General features: G+C 38.5%; 1 protein-coding gene across 12 annotated transcripts in view; it reads right to left on the bottom strand.

Annotated features, from left to right (window-relative positions):
* ODAD2 (outer dynein arm docking complex subunit 2) overlaps window positions 1–24309 on the bottom strand; it is a 186688-nt gene that overhangs the window by 111529 nt on the left and 50850 nt on the right. For all 12 annotated transcript variants that reach the window (XM_023632245.2, XM_070254738.1, XM_023632243.2 and 9 more), the window contains 2 exons: window positions 2678–2824; window positions 1866–2075 (listed from right to left, as the gene is read on the bottom strand). In XM_023632245.2, the coding sequence (XP_023488013.1) occupies window positions 1866–2075; window positions 2678–2824 (357 nt within the window). The remainder of the gene's footprint in view (window positions 1–1865; window positions 2076–2677; window positions 2825–24309) is intronic.

The raw sequence follows: 24309 nt of genomic DNA, 5'->3' as shown, positions 1-24309 counted from the left end.
CCTCCTCCCTCTCTGATCTTGAACTTGATTCCCTTGCTCTGGTGCCATAACCAGCTCACCACTTCATCTCGGTATTGAGTGATCTCCTTCATTTCCAGTTTTAGTTGGGGGCTCTTGGCGGTACGTCATCTACCCCGGCCTCATACCTAGCAAACCAAAAATGGATCCCCAATCCTAGTCCTTCCCAGATGTGTCATCAACTCAGCGATTACAAGCTTATTATTAGTCTATCCAGTATTGGTCTTTCCTGTTCCTAATTTAGCTATTATTTAAAATTAAATTAAAATGTGCATTTCTGTCTTGACAAGGTTAGTACAGTTGTCCAAATTTCAGGTCCCCAAATATGATGCATAAGACTTCCATAAAAACATAGTTTAGTTTTATATTACATTATTCATTCTTATAATTTAATGGCAATAGTTTCAGTGGACAGCCACAACAGCCTACCATGTGATTTCATTATTTAAGCTAAATAATGATAATCATAGTAATAATCACCTTCCTCCAATATTTTATTATGAAAATTTTCAAATGTACACAAAGGTTGAATGAACTGTACAGTAATTGTACAGCAACATCCATATATCCACCTCCTAGGTTCTATAATTTACATTCTGCCATATTTGTTTTACCATAGAGCTAACCATCTATTCATCTATCTCTTCAGCTATGTCATCTTATTTTTGAAGCAAATAATTACAATTTATAGTGTTCTACAGATTACAAGTGAATACACAGAATGTCTTTTAGTAAATTTCTGTACACATTCCACTGTGTACATATTCACATTAAATCCACATTAATTCAATAGGTATCTATTAACCCTTTATATGTGTAAAGTTCTGGCCTAAGTGCTGTGGATGACACTAAGATAAACAAGACCTCTCCCATCTTAGGGAACTGAAAGTGCAGAAGTGGAGACAATCTAGAAGGATAAAAGCTGTGGGAGACACACAAGATCTCCTGAGCCTTACCAAGGAGGATGAAAATGCAAATCCATATTGCACATTATTAAGGCCTTTCCTGCTGGGGCAAGGTGTTGAGCAGAATGCAAACTTTTTTCTTTCAGTGATAATTATTGAAACCAAAATTTTTCTGATTATAAAAGTAATATTTATACAACAAACTGGCAAGTGTAGAAAAATAGGAAGGAAATCTGGTAATCACTTCAGAGAAAATCATTGTGAATAATTTTGTGTACATATTTCAAGTGTTTTTTCTATACTTGTTAGGTGGCTCTTTAAAAATTGGGATCATAGGTATCATCAGGTTTTAATCTTGTTATGATTTTTTACATAAGATTGAATATACATTTATACCTTCTTACTAAATAAACTTCTAGAACATATACTGATAGCTAACAAAATATGTTTCTTATGGATATACTGCAAATTATTTTACTAACATCATATTGTAAAACACACTGAAGTTTTCAGTTGTCATTCTGGCAGATAACAATGAGATAAACAAGTACCTGCAGCTCTGACTGTCTTCTTGGGGGACAGTTCTCACAGTGAGGTCACCACGTCAGACGGCATGGGCTACCAGACTGTCTTCCACAGTGCGGGGTTCCCCCCCCCCTTACCAACACTGCACACACACGTGGATATATCCCCACCAGTGTGAAATGTGAAAACTACATCTATCTCTTAACATTTATATTTCTTTGAAAAATGAACATGTTTTTTGGTCGCTTGCTAATGTAAATATACAAAAATAATTTTAAAGGACATGTTATACAAAAAGAAGCATTCCCAGAACACACCCTATGCTTATTTAACGTCCAGGAGTGGGCAGGAGGGGCGGCAGGGAGTTGACGTCTCGGTGGCAGCTGGTGTGCTGATGACAACGTCAGAGGTACTCACCAGTTTGGTGATGCCTCCGTGGCTTCTCACCGCCCGCCGGGCTCTTCTAAACTTGGCAACATTCGCAATTGTCTCAGCTGCCAAACATTTCAGAGTCTTATATGGAGAATCAAGTATTTTAACCATAATTGGTAAACCCCCAAGGTCAACAATATTACGTCTGATTTGAGGATTATGACTGATTTCCTTCAGGATTTTTAATGAACCAATCTAAATGAGAAAAAAAGTTACAGATGAATGAGTGCTTAATACATAGCCAGTGCTATACTTTTAAAAATTCCAAGTCTACCTAAAATCCTTCCCCAATTAAGTCTTTTAAAGAAATAGTTTCTATTCCAAGGTGTTACACATATCCTTCATATTTTCCTTTAGTTACATAAACAAACATTCATCATTTAAAAAGCACATGCTATAGTCATGTGCTACATAACGACATTTCGGTCAACAACAGACCACATATGTCAGTGGTCCCATAAGATTAGTACCATTTAGCTCAGGTGGGTAGTAGGTTATGCCATCTACATTTGTGTAAGTCACTCTAGGATGTTTGCACAATGATGAAATTGCCTAACAACACGTTTCTCCGAATGTATCCCTGTTGTTAAGCAACACATGACTGTAATATAAAAGAACCAGGAGAGAAAGACGAAAAGCAGAGAGATGAGGAGATCCGCCAACAGAAGTAGCAGGCTATCGGTAATAATAGTAGATAAAACACGAAACAGGCAGGAGGAGAGACGGACACTTAGTGCTAAGAGAATCCTGAGAAGGTACGAACCAGGTTCCTCATCCACTGTGACAAAGCCACTCACCTTACATTTGACTTCATCTGTATCAAGCAAATTGATTAAAACTTCAAGGCCTCCAACATCCCTGATTGCCAACTGGCAGGTCTCGTGTGCTAAGTTGAAATCCTTCATTGAACACAATGCAATCACTGTAGCTGTCTGATTTCCTCCCTGTGAAGACGCAAGGCCATGGAAAGTTTAAATAAGATCACACTCCCACAGAAATTTACTAAATGTTTATGAATCCATGAACTGGGAAGTGTGTCTCCCCATACACACAGCAGATGAAATTTTTTTAAGTTCTCTGAGTGGATTATAATTTGTTAAATGAATCATGTAGAGCTGACACACGAAAAAGCTGTACAGAGTGTCATAAAACATTATTCCAATTAAAAGTCAACATTTAGGGTGCCTGGACTTCCCATAGACATCCTTGGGGACACGGTTGGAGCTCCAGCACCTGGCTCTGTGGCACAGGGGAAGGCTCTGGGGTCCTGCATCTCCCCGGCAGGGAAAGCCTCTGCTCGCCATTAGCAGGGAGGCCACGTCCAAAATCCAGGAAAAAGGGAAGCTCCCGGTGGGCAGATTCCCCCGGTGCGGCTCCAGACTGCAAGCTGCCACTGGGCTCACAGTCTCCGGTGCACGGCTTAGTGTAGGGGGTGCCTGGACTTCCCGTAGACGTGCTTGGGGAGAAGGTTGGAGCTCCAGCGCCTGGCTCTGCGGCACGGGGGAAGGCTCCGGGGTCCCGCAACTCCCTGGCAGGGAAAGCCTCTGCTCACCATTAGCAGGGAGGCCACGCCCAGAATCCAGGACAAAGGGAAGCTCCCGGTGGGTGGATTCCCCTGGGCGGCTCCAGGTTGCAAGCTGCTGCTGGGCTCATGGTCTCCTGCACACAGGTCGGTGCAGGAGGTGCCTGGACTTCCTGTGGACGCGCTTGGGGACTGGGTGGAGCTCCAACACCTGGCTCTGCGGCCCGGGGGGTCGCTCCAGGGTCCCGCACCCGCCCAGCAGGGAGGGCCTCTGCTTGCCATTGGCAGGGAGGCCTCGCCCAGCATTCGGAACACCAGGAAGCTCCCTAGAGCAGAATTCCCCACAAGGCAGCAGCTTACAAGCCACTGCCAGGCCCACGGACTCTGGCTGTGTCCCAGACAAGGCAAGGGGCTCCCAGAGATCCCGTGAGAGTGAAGTGGGGCAGAGTAGCGCTCCAGTGAAACAGCTACGTAGCCCAGGGGGGATCTTCAGGTTCTTACATCAGCCTCAGTGAAAGCCTCTGCACAGCACTAGTGGAGAGGTCCCGACTGGTAATCACAAGGTGGGAGGGCCCTGGGGCAAAAGCAGCACAGGTGAGCTAACAACAGACTGCAGAAGATACCCATAGCTCTGCTGGGACCTATAGTGGACGTGTGATCTGGTGGGCTCTGTTAGGGACAAATCGGAGATTATAGGTGACCCTGCTCCTGGCTGATGGGAAAGCCCACAACACTGCTGCAGACCACAAGGAGGGAGCGTGTCTAGGTGGCCTGCAGCAGTAGGCACCAGCAGCCTGAGGGCCCCTTGCAATTGCCCCCACAACTGACGAGGGACCCCACAGGACCACTGTGACTACGAGGAGGGGTCCAGGCCCAGTCAGTAACAGCTGACAGGGTTCCTGGTTGGGGCAGTCTAAACAGCTGCCCCCACACACACACCAGTCGCAACAAGTGAAAGCAGCGACTAAACTCTATCTCTATGCGGAGGCACAAATCCACGCCATAAAGCAGTATGAAAAAATATATTAAATCTCCAGAACAGAAGGAAAATGATAAGCACCCAGAAAACAATCCCAAAGACAATGAAATCTATAACCTAAATGACGATGATTTCAAAACTGCCATTATGAAAAAACTCTACGACCTAAAAGAGAATTCAGATAGACAACTCAATGAGTTCAGGAGCTGTGTCACAAAAGAGCTTGACACTAGAAAGAAGAACCAATTAGAAATACTGGAGATGAAGAACACAATGGAGGAGATTAAGAAAAATCTGGACTCTCTGAACAGTAGGGTCAATAATATGGAGGACAGAATTAGCAATTTGGAGGATAGGAATATAGAAATGCTGCAGACAGAGGAGGAGAGAGAATTAAGACTAAAAAGAAATGAAGAAACTCTCCGAGAATTATCCAACTCAATTAGGAGATGCAACATAAGGATTATAGGTATACCAGAGGGAGAAGAGAAGGAGAAGGGGGCAGAAGGCCTGTTCAAAGAAATAATAGCTGAGAACTTTCCAAACTTGGGAAGAGAGATGGAACTTCACATCACAGAAGCCAATAGATCTCCAAACTTTGTTAACGCAAGAAGACCAACCCCAAGACATATAGTAGTGAAACCAGCAAAAGTCAACGACAAAGAGAAAATACTAAGGGCAGCCAGGCAGAAGAAAATAACTTACAAAGGAAACCCCATAAAGCTATCAGCAGATTTCTCAGGAGAGACCTTACAGGCTAGAAGAGATTGGAATGAAATATTCAAAACTCTGAAGGACAAAAACCTGCAGCCAAGAATACTCTACCCAGCAAAAATATCCTTCAAATATGGTGGACAAATAAAAACTTTCCCAGATAAACAAAAGTTAAGGGAGTTCATCACTACAAAACCTCCTCTTCAAGAATTGCTCAGGAAGAAACTCATTCCTGAAAAATCAAAAAAAGGAAAGGGGTTACAAAATCTAGAACAAAGGAGATAAGCAGAAGGACAATAACACAAAGTAACAGCTCTCCATCAGGACAAAATGCAAAAGAACCAGAAAACAAGTGATAAAATGGCAACAGTAGGCCCCCACTTTTCAATAATCACACTAAACGTGAATGGATTGAACTCTCCAATCAAAAGGCACAGAGTGGCAGGATGGATCAGAGAACAAGATCCAACAATATGCTGCCTCCAGGAAGCACACCTCAGCCCCAAAGACAAACACAGACTCAGAGTGAAGGGATGGAAGACAATACTCCAAGCTAATAATGAACAAAAGAAAGCAGGTGTTGCCATACTTATATCAGACAAAGTAGACTTCAAAGCAAAACAGATAAAGAAAGACAAAGAGGGGCAGTATATAATGATAAAAGGGACGCTCCACCAAGATGACATAACAGTTATAAATATATACGCACCTAACACAGGAGCACCAAAATTCATAAAGAAACTATTAACAAAACTAAAAGGAGACATCAACAGCAATACAATAATAGTAGGGGACCTCAACACCCCATTAACACCAATGGACAGATCATCCAGACAGAAAACCAACAAGGAAATTACAGAATTAAATGAAAAATTAGATCAGATGGACCTAATAGATATATATAGGACACTTCATCCAAAAACAGCAGGTTACACATTCTTCTCAAGCACGCATGGAACATTCTCAAGGATAGACCATATCTTGGGAAACAAAGCAATCATCAATAAGTTCAAGAGGGTTGAAATAATATCAAGCACCTTTTCTGATCACAATGCTATGAAACTAGAAATCAACTACAAGAATAAAGCTGGGAAAGGGCCAAAAATGTGGAGACTAAACAACATGCTACTGAACAAACAATGGATTATTGAAGAAATTAAAGAAGAAATCAAATATTATTGGGAGACAAATGAAAATGAAAACACACCGTACCAAATTATTTGGGACGCAGCAAAGGCAGTCCTAAGAGGGAAATTCATTGCAATACAGGCTCACCTCAATAAGCAAGAAAAATCTTACATAAACAAGCTCAAACAACACCTAATGTAATTAGAAAAAGAGGAACAAACAAAGCCCAAAGTCAGTAGAAGGAGGGAAGTAATAAGAATTAGAGCAGAAATAAATGATATTGAAACAAAAAACACAGTAGAAAGGATCAATGAAACAAAGAGTTGGTTCTTCGAAAAAATTAACAAAATCGACAAACCCTTAGCCAGACTCACTAAAGAAAAGAGAAGTCTCAAATAAATAAGATTAGAAATGAGAGAGGAGAAATCGCAACAGATACCGAAGAAATACAAAGGATCATAAGAGAATACTATGAAAAACTATATGCCAACAAATTGAACAACCTAGAAGAAATGGATAAATTCCTAGCCTCATACAACCTACCCAAACTGAATCAGGAAGAAATAGAGAATCTGAATAGACCAATCACAAGTAAAGAAATAGAAACAGTAATCAAAAACCTCCCCCAAAATAAGAGTCCAGGACCAGACGGCTTCTCTAGAGAATTCTACCAAACATTCAAAGAAGATTTAATACCTATCCTTCTCAAACTGTTCCAGAAAATAGAGGAAGATAGAGCACTCCCTAATACATTCTATGAAGCCAACATCACCCTGATCCCCAAACCTGACAAGGACAACACAAAGAAGGAAAACTACAGGCCAATATCACTATGATGAACTATCATATGAAATATCACTATGATCACTATCAATATGATGAACATAGATGCAAAAATCCTCAACAAAATATTGGCAAACAGAATACAGCAATATATCAAAAAGATTATACACCATGATCAAGTGGGATTTATACCAGGGACACAGGGATGGTTCAACATCCGCAAGTCAATCAATGTGATTCACTACATTAACAATATGAGAAACAAAAACCACATGATCATCTCAATAGATGCAGAGAAAGCATTCGACAAGATCCAACATCCATTTATGATAAAAACCGTCAATAAAATAGGTATAGAAGGAAAGTACCTCAACACAATAAAGGCCATATATGACAAACCCACAGCCAACATCATACTCAATGGACAAAAACTGAAACCCATCCCTCTCAGAACAGGAACAAGACAAGGGTGCCCACTTTCACCACTCTTATTCAACGTAGTACTGGAGGTGTTGGCCAGAGCTATTCAGCAGGAAAAAGAAATAAAAGGAATCCAAATAGGCAACGAAGAAGTAAAACTCTCGCTGTTTGCAGACAACATGATCTTATATATAGAAAACCACAAAGAATCCATAGGAAAACTATTAGAAACAATCAACAACTACAGCAAAGTTGCAGGGTATAAAATCAACATACATAAATCAGTAGCATTTCTATACGCTAACAATGAACTAACAGAAAAAGATCTCAAGAATTCAATCCCATTCACAATCGCAACAAAAAGAATAAAATACCTTGGGATAAATTTAACCAAGGAAGTGAAAGATCTATACAACGAAAACTACAAGACCATCTTGAAAGAAATCGACAACAACATAAAGAGATGGAAAGACATTCCATGCACATGGATTGGAAGAATAAACATAGTTAAAATCTCCATACTACCTAAAGCAATCTACAGATTCAACGCTATCCCAATCACAATTCCAACATCATTCTTTACAGAAATTGAACAAAGAATCCAAAAATTCATATGGGGCAACAAAAGACCCCGAATTGCTAAAGCAATCCTGAGAAAGAAGAACAAAGCTGGAGGCATCACAATCCCTGACTTCAAAACATACTACAAAGCTACAGTAATCAAAACAGCATGGTACTGGTACAAAAACAGATGCACAGATCAATGGAATAGAATTGAAAGCCCAAAAATAAAACCACACATCTATGGACAGCTAATCTTTGACAAAGGAGCTGAGGGCCTACAATGGAGGAAAGAAAGTCTCTTCAACAAAGGGTGCTGGGAAAACTGGACAGCCACATGTAAAAGAATGAAAATCAACCATTCTTTTTCACCATTTACTAAAATAAACTCAAAATGGATCAAAGACCCAAAGATTAGGCCTGAAACAATAAGTCTTCTAGAAAAGAATATCGGCAGCACACTCTTTGACATCAGCTGCAAAAGAATCTTTTCAGACACCATAACCCCTCACATGAGGGAAACAATAGAAAGAATAAACGAATGGGACTTCACCAGGCTAAAGAGCTTCTTCAAGGCAAGGGCAAACAGGATTGAAACAAAAAAACAGCCCACTAATTGGGAAAAAATATTCACAAGTTATTTATCCAACAAAGGGTTAATCTCCATAATATACAAAGAACTCACACGACTCAACAATAAAAAATCAAATAACCCAATTACAAAATGGGCAGGGGACGTGAACAGACATTTCTCCAAAGAAGATATACGGATGGCAAATAGACACATGAAAAGATTCTCATCATCACTAATCATCAGGGAAATGCAAATCAAAACTACAATGAGATATCACCTTACACCTGTTAGAATGGCAAAAATATCCAAAACCAAGAGTGACAAACGTTGGAGAGGCTGTGGAGAAGAGGGAACCCTCATACACTGTTGGTGGGAATGCAAACTGGTGCAGCCACTATGGAAAACAGTATGGAGATTCCTCAAAAAGTTAAGAATAGAAATACCTTATGACCCAGCCATCCCACTACTGGATATCTATCCTAAGAACCTGAAATCAGCAATTCCAGAAGTCCCATGCACCCCTATGTTCATTGCAGCATTATTCACAATAGCCAAGTCATGGAACCAACCTAAGTGCCCAGCAACTGATGATTGGATAAAGAAGATGTGGTATATATATACAATGGAATACCACTCAGCCATAAAAAAGGACAAAGTCATCCCATTCACAACAACATGGATAGACCTTGAGAGTATTATGTTGAGTGAAATAAGCCAGACAGAGAAAGACGAACTCTGTATGACTCCACTCATAGGTGGTAGTTAACATATGGACAAAGAGAACTGATCGGTGGTTGCCAGGGGAAAGGGGGGTGGGGGAAGGGCACTAGGGGTGAAGTGGTGTACCTACAACATGACTAATAATGATGTACAACTGTAATTTCACAAGGATGTTAACTTTTATAACCTTAATAAAAACACACACACACAAAAAGTCAACGTTTAAAGATGGTCCATCTGCTTTAAACAGCTACAACATTAGGCAGTATTAGTATATTAAATAGGGTCAAGGGGCAAGCCTTGAAAGATCAACTGAGGAAAGGGAGTTTTATTAGAGGAAATAGGCAGTCCCTATGGTTCTTGAACAGGGTTCTTGCAATGCAAACCATGTCAGAAATTACTCTTACAGATGTACGTAGAATGGTCTGGAACAGGGAAAACCTACAGAAAAGGAAACCACGTGGGAGGCAATACAACAATCCATATTGGGACCAAGGGTAAGTGGAGTAAGCGCTGGGGGCTGAGGAAAGAGGAAGAAATTCCATTAAGACTTGGAGATGACCTGATGGGTGGATGAAGGAGGAAAAAAGAAAGCTTTGCAGTCTTGAGCGAACTGCTGGCTCAGTGTAGAGAATCATTGATGAGAATCAATGTAGCAAATCACTGTCTGCTTAGGCAACCACCACATATAAAGAGTAGTAGGGAAGTGCTCATTGCAGATAAAACAATCTGAGAGATGAAAAAAATTTAATGATCGATCAGTGACGCAGACCTGCCAGGAACTTAAAATTGGAATTTGCAGCAGGAATTCTTAGGCAACATCCACTGATCATTAATGCTTTGAAAACCTCCAGAAGAACATAGTATAGTGCATATTATTTCTACGGCTACTAAGACTGGTGGGTAAATGAGAGTTCCAGTATATGCACTGAAATGGTTCATAAGACACAAAAGCAATATTTCTAATGGAGCTAAGAATACACTATTTTTGTAAAAGGTGCTCGTGAAAGACAGCTGTGAATTTCTACCTCAAAACAACGTAGCAAAGGCCTCAAATAAATCTTTCTCTCTTTCCTGAGGGAAGACACCTACAAACTATGTTTATTTTCATTTGCTAATCATTACTTTATATTGCCATATCCAATACATATATATATATATACACACACACACATAATATATAGACATAGCACAAAAAAATGGAAATTATATTCAAGCTGCCCAACCCCCTCCTTCTAATCACACACACACACGTAAATCCTCTTGTGAATTCAACACTGTATGTTATTTTTAAAATAAGAAGCTGAACTGGGATTACTAAGGGCAAGCATCAAAAAGTGAAGAGGGAAAGGTTTTAGACTTCAGCCTTTCCAGAAAATTCCCTCCACATCTCTGAAAATGTTATGAACCACTATCCTGTGGTGACATCACTGACAATTTCCAATTTTCATAATTTTCCTTCCGGGTAATCTAGGCTGTCCTATATATTCAAGATTAAGTGTAGAATGACAAGAGACTTAATTTTACTATTCACATTTAAAATAATAAGTTTTGTTCTTATAGCTCTTAGTGTCTTTTTCTCGATATCAGGAGAAATTTTAACACCACCAATTTTCCTACAGTGGGTTTTGAAACATAAAATAATAAATCCTCTACTTATTACTATCAGTTTCATGAACTCCCTTGCTTGGGGACACAGGACCCCCACACAGTAGCACTTCAGGTGCCTCTTTTAGAAAACAAAAGGCAGATAGTTGGTAAGCCGTAAAGAAGAATCTAAATGCTAACCATAATTAATTCAAGAAAATATTAGAGAAAAAAGAAAATAAGAAAGACAATTCATTAAACAAGTCTCTTTTTCTGAATTTAAATGATTTAAAGGAGCCAGACAGTTCCCCTGTGGCACCTGAGAGAACAGAGCTGGGTTCCTGTATCAAAAGTCTGAAAATGCAAACCAAGAGCTTCAGGTAAAGAAAGTTCTTTAGGCAATGGCCTTAGACTCAAGCATGACTAGAAAGCAAGAAGCTGTCAAATGGTGCATTATGCCTCAGTCAAGCCAAGAGCATCCTCCCACCCCAGGCCCAACTCCCTACAGAAGAATGTACTGTGTCGACATTCTCAGTTGTGAATGATTGAGGACCTTCTTGACCGCTATTCTTACATTCTATTGTCTTTGGTAGCAATTTTCTACCTATACACTCAGCACAATTCTTGTTTCCCATTTCATTTCAAGGTCTCTTAATTTTTCTCTTCTAGACTATCTCCATCTTCTGTGCTTTATTTCACTATTTACACTATAACCAATGAAATAAATTTTCTTAAAGTCCCATAACTGCAGCAGGTGCCCAAAAGGTAAGATTTTATATTTTCCTGAATTATCTCTAGGCCAATTTTGAAGCCAAAGGATGGAAAATTGACATTTATCATTAAGAAGTTAGATCCTTACAGAAAAAAATTTCTGTAAATCATCAGCTTTTTCTGAAATCTGGAAACATATTCATAGGCTTGAGGGATTTTTTTTAGAACAGTTTTATATTAGGGAAAGTTAGTTTTTCCACATTTCAGGATTTAGTTCTACTCTTGTCACTGACCACACTCCCCAAAGGATTATAAATCTTTCAGAATGAATACCAGAGAATGGGAGCCAAAATATTCAACATACAGAGCCACAAATGTTAGCCAATTGCTATTCTTTAAATACCAGCTATGTCAAAGGATTTTCAAATGTTCGTTCTACTTTGACCAAATGCCATAAACATCTAACTGTGGAGAAGCAGTGAAAATATACTCCTTTTTCAATTAAACCTCCCCTGAGAATGTAATTAGTTGCCAATACTTATTTTCACATTCTATCATGCATTTGCATTTGTGAGCTTTTAAGAGCTGGAGAAAACACAGTAAAATACGATTTTACTAGCTTCTGAAGGGTTTGAAGAATGCTTCCAATAAGCTTTTCCACTTCTTAAATTAATGCAATTCTTTTTCTAGTTGTCTTCCTGCCCCTGCTTCTTCTCAGACATCTCCAGGCTCCGTCAGCCTTTCAGATGTTATGCAGTTCACATTCCTTTCTACAGCAAGGAGGTATTCATTTTCACAATCAGGTTTCAAACATGCAAAGGTTGAATGAATATTACTTTCTCTCACTTTTCTCAAAATTTCTTTTTGAAAGACAAGATGAAGACAGGACATTTTTCTAAATAATGTTTTTCACTGTTTTAAATAAAATTTTTGATATTAAAAAGTATTACTTTATCTGAAATACAGGGTAATACCCACCCCCATGCCCCCCACCTCCGCTGATAAGGAAGAAATAAACATTTCCTAAGTTGAGATGAAGAATATATTCAAGAGTAACTCAAGGAGTAAGCTCCCTCAAATCATTTTTGTAGTCTTTCATTCAACAAATTTTCACACACACTCTTCACTGAGTCTGATGCTAGGTGATACAGACATCCCGGTAAACAAGAACAGACATGGTCTTTGCCTTCACAAGGTTCACAGTTTAGTGGAGAAGAAAGGTTTTAATGTTTTACGCCTGTCCCATTAAATGAAAACCTTACATCTCAGAAGTGCTATAAGGGAGAGAGACACGGGGCTATGGAAGCCCACAAGAGGGGACTTTAACAGGGCTGGGGGCATCAGGGAAAGGTCCCTGAGGAAAGCACTTCTGTACTGAGGTCTGGACAAAGAGTAGGAGCTTTCCCTGGTGGAGGAGGAGAGAAGTAATGAAAGGCACACCGGTCAGAGGGAAGAGTATGTGCAAAAGCCCTACAGTGGAGTGGAGCATGGTATGTTTCAGACCTAAAGACGGCCAGTGTGGCTGAGACCTGTGGGCCGCAGAGCTGTGCAAGATGAGCTGAAAAACTAGGTGGGCAACAGAACCTGCTGGGCCCATAGGCTGGGTTGAGAATTTTAATCTTTATTCAAAATTGATAGGAAATATTCAAGGGTTGTCATTTTGTTGGGGAGGGGGAGAACTAACATAGCCTGAGTGCATTTTTAAAAGCTTATTACAGCTGAAGAGGCCCCTGGGTGGAGGGGGCAATCGCAGACATGTGGAGACCATGAGGTTACTGCAGCTTTCCAGAGAAAAGGGTAACTTGGATTAGGACGTTGAGGTGATCCATCGTGTGTCATAAAGGTACTTGGTTCAGAAAAGGATACTATGAAGCTAGCAGGTGAAACTCTGATGGGCACCCACACTCAGAGGCCATTATTCCAAGCTACTGTCAGAGCTCTGCATGACAGTGGGGAGACAAGAAGACAGGCAGAGGCACGATTGGGAACAGAGGCCTCTCTTTTCCTGTTCCCCACTGTCTGCAGTCAAGAGGCAGCGGGTGAGACCTGGTAAGGTGACACAACCATCACACAGCCATCCAACTGGCTTTCAATGTTCTCAGCACTTTTTCCTCCAAACATACCACTCAGAGAGCAAGAGAAGTGAACCCCTGCCAACAGTTATTTATTAATGATGACAGAGGGCCTGGCGCCCAGCACAGAGGTTGGCTTACAGAAACTCTTCATCTCCAAGAATCAGAAATGGTGAAAAGTCAATGCCCAAGTGAGTGGCATACAACTACGTAAGTCAAGGTAGTAAAATGTACTGCTTTGCTTTCTGTTTATTTGCAAATGGATTTTATACTGATGATTCAGGTTTCATAAATCCAAGACTCAAGAGATGAGACTCAAGAAAACTCCAGGAAGGAAAATGAGAAAATACTTCTCCATAAGAAAAAAGAAATTAGACTCAGAATGTTGTATTACAGGTTTGCTAAGAATATTTTTTTTTTATCAGGAATGGGTAATGAACAACACGAGGATTCACTACACATTCTTTTTAAGTAGCCACAGAACATTTAAAGAAACTGACAGTTTACTGGAACATCCTAGTCACTGTAATGAGCAAAAATATGTAGCAAATGTAACTGTCTTCCTAAAAAGATTCAAAAGAATGAACTGAATAATTATGACAATTAATAAAAATAGCTAAGTAAATTGGCTGGATATAAGGTCAACATTCAAAAAATGAGTAATTCTCCATACACTAAGAAGAACAAATCAAAATCTGTAATTTGAAAAATGTTCCCATGCCACGAGCTAGCCCTGATGGCCTAGTGGTTATTTTAAAGTTCGGCGCTCTCACCACTTCAGCAGCCTGGATTTGTTTCCCAGTTATGGAATCACATCACCCGTCAGTCAGTTACCAGGCTGTGGTGGTGGCTCACACAGAAGAACTAGAAGAATTTACAACTAGTATACAACCATGCACTGGGGCTTTAGGGGGGAAAAAAAACAAAAAACAAAAAGAGGAAGATTGACAACAGATGTTAGCTCAGGGTGAATCTTTCCCTGCAAAAAAAAGAAAAAAAACACACAAAAAAAGATCTATGAGTAAATATCACAAGAAATGTGTTGGAAATATATAAACAAAAAGCCATTAAGTTCTACTAAAGTACATAAAAGAGTCAATAAATGAATGGTCATACCATGTTCCTGAACAGGATATCTCAATGTTATTAAAATCTCAATTTATCCAAAAGTTATTTAGAAAATTCTGTAAACCAATCAAAATCTCAACAGCATTTTTTGAGTTGTTTTTTTTTTTAACTTGACTCTCAACTCATTCCAAAGATGATCTGAAATGGAAAATATGCAAAAAGGAGTTTTAAAAATTTGAGGAAAACTCTCTGGCCAATCAAGTATTAAAATATACCAAAACTACAGTAATTAAAACAGCATGGAATTGGCATGGGAACACCCAAATAACCCAATGTGACACAGAAAGATCCAGAAACAAACTCTCACATGTGTGATTACAGTATTTGATAAAGGTAGCATTCTCAGGTCACTGGAGGAAAGAATGGATGAGCCAATAATCTGATCTGGATTAAAGATTTGAATTATTTTTAAGCTATAAAATTACCAGAAGGAAATAGAAAATATTTTATTCTCTTGCAATGGCTTTAGAAAAACCTTCCTAGCTCCTAAGACACAAAATCCATAAGCCACGGATAAAAGAGTTGATATATTTCTTAAGTACAATTTTAAAGCATTTGTAACAAAAGAATAGATTAAAAAGACATATGACAAACTGAGAAAATCTTTGCAAATGAGATAACAAAGGATTAATTTGCATCAACAATCTAAAGACAAACAACCACACAGAAAATTAGGCAAGGTATACAATACAATGGATATTTGACATATGAAAAAATGTATCAATCTTACCAGAAATCAGGAATATGTAAATTCACACAAGATACATTTATCCCCATCAGAATTGGCCAAAATACAAAATAAAAACAGGGAGGAGTGACGTCAGCATCACAGTGGAGGGAGCTCTTCTCTAAGTCTCTCCTCACTAAGATACAACAAAAAGGACATTCATAAACCAATTGAGGGCATCCACACAACACAACAGACATCCAAGAGATCCACTTGGCCAAATGTCTGAAGGTAGGGGTCCTGGACCTCCCCAGGAGGCAGTGGAAGAAGGTAAGTGAATCTCTCCTCCCTCTCCAGTGGCAGTGATCTAGGGTGTGCGACCTTGTGTGGTGGTCAGCAAATAACTCTGAGAAGAGAAGGGGAAAATGCAGCCATCTGTAGGAGTGTTCCACACTGAGGTGGGTAAGCAATTGTGGAGGCAGTTCCTCAAGCCGAGCTGCCCAGGCAGGCAGACAGTGAGTGCAGAGCAGGAGCATCTGGGATTGCACACATGAAAGAAAGTGACCCCTCCCCTACCTCACCTGGTGCACTGGCTCAGTCAGTTGGTCAGAGCAGGGGATCCCCACCAGAGTGCCTGCACCTATGTGTATAAAGCAGCTGCAGCCAGCAGACAAACATACATGGGCCCTGTTGGCACAGCTTCCAACAAATAGGCACAATTGCCAGGGGTTACAGTGGGCTCAGAAAACACAGCTTTTGCCCCCTCCAGTGTGGCAGGTGGAATCTGCGACCAGATACTACCACTATGTGACAGCAAAAGTCCACCCATCAAATAGCATGAAGAAGTATATTAACACTCCAGACCAGAAGGAAAAAGTATCCAGAATCAATCCTGAAGTCATAAAAATTTACAATCTAAATTAAAAGGAATTCAAAATAGTTATCATAAAGAAACTCAATGAGTTATAAGAAAACTCAGAAAGACAGTTAAATGAACTCAGGAATAAAATTAATGAACAGAGGGAATTCTTCACAAAAGAGATTGAAACTATATTTTAAAAAAAGCCAATCAGAAATGTTGGAGATTAAGAATACAATGAATGAGATAAAGAAAAACCTGGAGTCCTTGAATACCAGAGCTGACATTATGGAGGACAGAATTAGAAATTTGGAAGACAGAATTAGTAATTTAGAGGACAGAAATATAGAAATGCTTTGGATGGAGGAGGAGAGAGAACTAAAAGAAATGAAGAAATTCTCCGAGAAATATCCAATTCAATTAGGAAATGTAACATAAGGATTATAGGTATTCAAGAGGGAGAAGTGAGGGAGAAAGGAGCAGAGAGCTTGTTCAAAGAAATAATAGCTGAAAACTTCCCAAACTTGGGAAGGAGTTGGAATTACATGTAAATGAAGCTAATATAACTCCTAATTACATCAATGTGAAAAGACCTTCTCCAAGGCATATATTAGTAAAACTGGCAAAAGAGGACAAAAAAAAAAAAAAAACATTAAGGGCAACAAAGCAGAAGAAAATAACCTACAAAGGAACCCCCACGAGGCTTTCAGCAGATTTCTCGCAGAAACATTACAGGCTAGGAGAGAGGGGAATGAGATATTCAAAATAATGAATGATAGAAACTTTCAGACAAGAATACTCTATCCAGTGAAACTATCCTTCAGATACAAGGGAGAAATAAAAACTTTCCCAGGTAAACAAAAGCTGAGGGAGTTGATCACCACAAGATATCCCCTACAAGAAATGATCAAGAAGGCCTTCATACCTGAAAGAAAAAAAATGGTTTATGAAGACTTGAGCAAGGAGATAAATAGACAAAATCAGAAAATTACAACTCTTGATCAGAACAAGTTAGCAAATACTTAATGATATCATTAAAGAAAAAGAGAAGGAAAGCATCAAAAATAACTATAATCACTTCATTTTAATCACAAACTCACAACACAAAACAGAATAAGTTGTAACAACCTTAACTTAGACAGGGAAGAGGAAAGGGATGGAAGCTGCTTAGACTAAGGAAATAAGAGGCTATCAGAAAAAGGACTATCTCACCTATGAGAACTTTTATACAAAACTTCATGGTAACCACTCAACAAAAAATCAGAACAGAGACACATGACAAATACAGAGAAAACTGAGAAAACCAACATAGAGAACTAACAAACTGAACTGGCAGTCGGAAATACACAGAGCAGAAACAAGGGAAATACAGAACTGGAAAACAAGGGATAAAACGGCATATTAAGCCCTCATATATCAATAATCACTCTAAATGTAAATGGATTCTCCAATGAAAAGACACAGAGTGGCTGGATGAATTAAAACACAAAACCCAACAATATGCTGCCTCCAGAAAACAAATCTCAGCTATAAAGACAAACACAAGCTTAGAGTGAAGGGGTGGAAGATGATACTCTAAGCTAATGGCAAGCAAAAGAAAGCAGGTGTTTCCATAGTTATATCAGACAAAGCAGACTTCAAGATAAAAAAGGCAATGAGATACAAAGAGGGGCAGTGTATAATGATAAAAGGACACTCCACCAAGAAGACATAACACACAAATATCTATGCACCCAACACAGGAGCACCAAAGTACATAAAGTAACTATTAATTGACCTAAAAGAAGATATTAACAGCAACACAATAAGAGTAGGGGACCTCAACACCCCACCTACAACAATGGATAGATCATCCAGACAGAAAGTCAATGAGGAAATAGTGGGATTAAATGAAAAACTAGATTAGATGGACTTAACAGATAGATATATGTAGAACACTTCATCCAAAATCAGCAGAATACACATTCTTCTCAAGTGCACATGGAACATTCCCAAAGATAGAGCATGCTGGGAAACAAGGCAAGCCTCAATAAATTTAAGAACATTGAAATCATATCAAGCATCCTTTCTGGCCATAATGCTCTGAAACTATAAGAAAAAAGCTGGGAAAGTGACAAATATGTAGAGACTAAACAACATGCTACTGAACAACCAATGCATCATTGGAGAAATTAAAAGAGAAATCATAAAATATCTGGAGACAAATCAAAATGAAAACACATCATAGCAACTCATATGGGATGCAGCAAAATCTGTCCTAAGAGGGAGATTCATAGCAATACAGGTCCACCTTAACAGACTAGAAAAATCTCAAATAAGTAATCTCAAACTACATTTAACAGAATTAGAAAAAGAAGAACAACAAGAGCCCAAAGTTAGCAGAAGGAGGGAAATAAAAAAAATTAGAGCAGAAACAAATGAAATTGAAACCAAAAAATCAGTAGAAAGGATCAATGAAACAAAGAGCTAGTTCTTGGAGAAGATAAACAAGATTGACAAACCCTTACCTAGAATCACTAAGAAAAAAAGATAAAAGGCTCTAATAAATAAAATTAGAAATGAAAGAAGAGAAATTACAACGGATACCACAGAAATGCAAAGGATTATAAGAGAATACTATGAAAAACTATATGCCAACAAATTAGACACTCTAGAAGACATGGATAAATTCTTGGACTCATACAACCTCCCAAAACTGAATCAAGAAGAATTAGAGAATCTGAATAGACCAATAACAAGTAAACAGATTGAAACAATAATCCAAAACCTCCTCAAAAATAAAAGTCCAGGACCAGAGGGCTTCTCTGGAGAATTCTACCAAACATTCAAAGAAGATTTAACACCTGTCCTTCTCAAACTATTCTAAAAAATTGAAGAAGATGGAACAGTTCCTAACTCATTCTATGAGGCCAACATCACCCTGATCCCAAAGCCAGACTAGGACAACACAAAGAAGGAAAATTACAGGCCAATATTGCTGATGAACATAGGTGCAAAAATCCTCAACAAAATATTGGAAAACCAAATACAACAATACATTAAAAAGATCATACACCAACAAAATATTGGCAAACCCAAATAGAGCAATACATTAAAAGGATCATACACCATGATCAAGTGGGATTTATACCAGGGATGCAGAGATGGTTCAATGTCCACAAACCAATCAATGTGATACACCACATTAACAAAATGAGGAAATAAAAAACCACATGATCATCTCAATAGATGCGGAGAAAGCATTTGACAAGATCTAATATCATTTATGATTTAAAAAACCTCTCAATAAAATGGGTATAGAAGGACCTGAACATAATCAGGGTCATATGACCAACCGACAGCCAATATCATACTCAATGGTAAAAAACTGACAGCCATCCCTCTGAGAATAAGAACAAGACAAACATGCCCACTCTTGCCACACTTTTGTGTGTGTGTGAGAGGAAGATTGTCACTGAGCTAACATCTGTGCCAATCTGCCTCTATTTTGTACGTGGGATGCTGCCACAGCATGCTGTGATGAGTGGTGCATATGTCCACATCCAGGATCCAAACCTGCAACCCCCAGCCGACCGAAGCAGAGTGCATGGACTTAACCACTATGCCACCAGGCTGGCCTCTCTTGCCACTCTTATTCAACACAGTACTGGTTTTGGTCTGAGCAATTAGGCAAGAAAAAGAAGTAAAAGGCATTCAATTTGGCAAGAAAGTAAAACTCTCACTGTTTGCAGATGACATTATTCTATATATAGAAACCCCTAAAAGATCCATAGGAAAACTATTAGAAATAATCAAGAACTATAGCAAAGTTGCAGGTTACAAAATAAACTTACAATAATCAGTTGCATTTCAGGGGCCCACCCAGTGGCACAGTGGTTAACTTCACATACTCTGCTCTGCAGCCCAAGGTTTGCGGGTTCACATCCCAAGTATGAACCTATGCATTGCTCACCAAGCCATGCTGTGGCGGCATCCAGCATACAAAATAGAGGAAGACTGGCACAGATGTTAGCTCAGCAACAATCTTCCTCAAGCAAAAAGAGGAGGATTGGCAACATATGTTACCTTAGGGCCAATCTTCCTCACCAAAAAAAAAAAAAAAAAAAATCAGTTGCATTTCTATACTCTAAAAATGAACTAACAGAAACAGAACTCAAGAATACAATCCCATTTATAATTGCAATGAAAAGAATAAAATACCTAGGAATAAATTTAACCAAGGAGGTGAAAGACCTATACAAGGAAAACTATAAGAAATTATTGAAAGAAATCCATGATGACATAAGGAAATGGAATGATATTCCATGCACATGGATTGGAAGAATAAACATAGTTATAATGTCCATTCTGCCTAAAGCAATCTACAGATTCAATGCAATCCAAATCAGAATCCCAATGACATTCTTCACAGACATAGAACAAAGAATCCTAAAATTCATATGGGGCAAGAAAAGACCCCCAATATCTAGAGCAATCCTGAGAAAAAAGAACAAAGCTGGAGGCGTCACAATCCCTTACTTCAAAATATACTACAAAGCTATAGTAATCAAAACAGCATGGTACTGGTACAAAAACAGACACACAGATCAATGGAACAGAATTGAAAGCCCAAAAATAAAACCACACATCTATGGACAGCTCATCTTCGACAAAGGAACCAAGAACATACAATAAGAAAGGAAAGTATATTCAAAAAATGGTGTTGGGAAAACTGGACAGCCTCATGCAAAAGAATGAAAGTAGATCATTATCTTTTGCCATACACAAAAATTAACTCAAAATGGATTAAAGACTTGAAGGTAAGACGTGAAACCATAAAACTCCCAGAAGAAAATATGGCAGTACACTCTTTGACATCAGTCTTAGAAAGATCTTTTCGAATACCATGTTTACTCAGGCAAGGGAAAAAGGAAAAACAGACAAATGGGACCACAACAGGCTAAAGAGCTTCTGCAAAGTAAAGGAAACCAGGAACAAAAGGAAAAGACAATCCACAAACTGGGAGATAATATTTGCAAATCATATATCCAACAAGGGGTTAATCTCCAAAATATATAAAGAATTCATATAACTGAACAACAAAAAAAACAAACAACCTAATCAAAAAATGGGCATGAGATATGGGATATGAACAGACATTTTTCCAAAGAAGATATACGAATGGCCAACAGGTACATGAAAAGATGTTCAACATCACTAATCATTAGGGAAATTCAAATCAAAACTACAATGAGATATCACCTTACACACATGAGAATGGCTATTATTACCAAGACAAAAAATAACAACTGTTGGAGAGGGTGTAGAGAAAAGGGAACCCTCATCCACTGCTGGTGGGAATGAAAACTGGTGCAGCCACTGTGGAAAACAGTATGGAGATTTCTCAAAAAACTTAAAATAGAAATATCATATGATCCAGCTATCCCACTACTTGGTATTTATCCAAAGAACCTGAAATCAACAATTCAAATAATCCCTATGTTCATTGCAGCATTATTCACAATAGCCAAGATTTGGAAGCAACACAAATGCCCATCAACTGATGAATGGATAAAGAAGATGTGGTATACATATACAAAGGAACACTATTCAGCCATAAAAATAGACAAAATTGTCCCATTTGCAACAACATGGATGGACCTTGAGGGTATGATGTTAAGTGAAATAAGCTGGACAAAGAAAGACAAAAATGGCACCATTTCACTCATATGTGGAAGATAAACAAACACACGGACAAAGAGAACAGCTTAGGAGTTATCAGACGGGAAAAGGGTGGAGGGGTCAGCATAAGGGGTTAGGGGGCATATATAAATAGTGACTGACAAATAATAATGTACAACTGAGATTTCAGAATGTTATAAACTATTATGACCTCAATAAAATAAAAAAATAAAGACTGCAGATTAGTGAGAAATTATAACAGTGAATCTCATTCTTAGATGAAAAATGTTAATATCCTGGAGAGATTTTAAAGACTACCAATAACCAGACCCCATCCCAGACTAATTCAATTAAAACTTCCATGCATGGTACCTAGGCATCAGGGTTTTTGTTTTTTGCTTTATTTGTTTTTAAGAGTCTGGCTGATTTCACTCTGTATCCAAGGCTGAAAACCTTTGGTAATTACTGATAGAGTGTAAATTGATGTTTGCTTTGTGTAAGGAATATAGAAAACATCGTTTTACATTAACAAAGCTTGGTTGGTTTATTACTTTTCCTTGTTTTCCTTTAAAAGATTTTAATGTAGTACTTCTCAAACTTTACTGTGCATATATTCTTTTTTAAAAATACCTTCATCAAAGTATAATTGACATATCAAAAAAACTGACATATTCAGTGTATGCAATGTGATGAGTTTAGTCATGCATATACCCATGACGTCATCACCACAATCAAGATAATAAAAATATCTATCACCTCCAAAAGTTTCCTTATGTCTCCTCCTTTTTTTGTGGTAAAAACACACGAGATCTACCCTCTTAAATGTTCTAAGTGCCCAATACAGTATTGTTAACTATCACATGGTGTTGTACCGCACATCTCTAGAACTCATTCACCTTGCATAACTGAAATTTTATACCCATTGAACAGTAACTCCCCATCTGAACTGTCAAAATTTTAAATGTGCATACTCTTTGACTCGAGCAACTCTATTTCAAAGAATCTATCCTACAGAAATAATGTACATATTCCAAGAATATGTAAAAATATTTGTTGCAGCATTGTTATAATAAAAATTGATCTGGGAGACAACCTAAAAAGTTATCAATAAGAGGATTGTTAAATAAATTACTAATACATACATATAATGAAATACTATGTAGCACTTAAAGGGATTGAGGCAGATATGAAAGATCACCAAGACATAACATTAAATATAAAAAGGACAATGTAGGGGCCAGCCCCACAGCATAGTGGTTGAGTTCGTCACGCTCCACTTCAGTAGCCCAGGTTTGCAGGTTTGGAACCCAGGAAAGGACCTATGCCACTCATCAGCCATGCTGTGATGGCATCCCACATACAAAATAGAGGAAGACTGGCACAGATGTTAGCTCAGGGACAATCTTCCTCATGGAAAAGAAGAGGAAGATTGGCAACAGATGTTAGCTCAGGGCAAATATTCCTCAGCAAAAAAAAAAAAAAGCACAATGTAGAACAACAAATAAGATGACCTCATTTTACATATAAAAATGACATGTGTATCTATATTAACAGAAACATCTGGAAGGAGGTTTTCACTTTTATTCTTTTGTGTGGCTTGAATTTTTACAATGAGCATATGTTAATGTATTCTTTTTATACCATTTTAAGATTTTAAACACGGAGGGCAGTAAGGGACAGACTAGAAGAGGAACATATGTTTCTGCTCTGCCCCTGCGTGTCACAGAAATATCAGGAGCCAATCCACCCAGAGAGCAAGAAATGGAAAAGGAGCCGCAGCCCTGTCAGCAGGAAACGCAAAGGCTAGCAGACCAAAAAGGGACATGAATTTTAATATTTTCCTACAAATAGGCAATTTCTACTAATGAGTACAATAGATTTATAGACATATGTAAAATGAAAGATCATTTGCACCAACTGTGGGACCTCTTACTCCTAAACTCTTACACGTATAAATTCTTCAGCATGCAAACTTCTGTAGCAGGACAGGAGTATGTGTTTTTAAAACGAAAAGTAAAGCAGCCTAGTGCATTATATAAACTGAGGAATAGGCAATGCTACTTTCCACAATCTATTTAGCTTCTAAAATCAATTTGGGGAGAAAGCATACTTTGAGGAACAAAAAGAAGTGTTGCTGTAAATATATCTGGCAACAGATTCCCCAAAAAGATCTATTACATTTTCAAACCATTACATGAAACTGCCTTAGACAGCAAAACTCTTTCTAATCAAAAATCTTACGAACAGGTAGACGGGTAGAGTATATTATATAATTATGCTCTAGGTGGGCTGGCTCATAGTATGCTTTCATGAATGAATGAATGAATGAGTGAAAGCTTAAGA

Source organism: Equus caballus, chromosome 29, assembly GCF_041296265.1.
Source record: "Equus caballus isolate H_3958 breed thoroughbred chromosome 29, TB-T2T, whole genome shotgun sequence".
NCBI classification, from domain to species: domain Eukaryota; kingdom Metazoa; phylum Chordata; class Mammalia; order Perissodactyla; family Equidae; genus Equus; species Equus caballus.
Note: the sequence above shows the minus strand (reverse complement) of the source record. Positions and strands in the feature narration are given on the sequence as shown.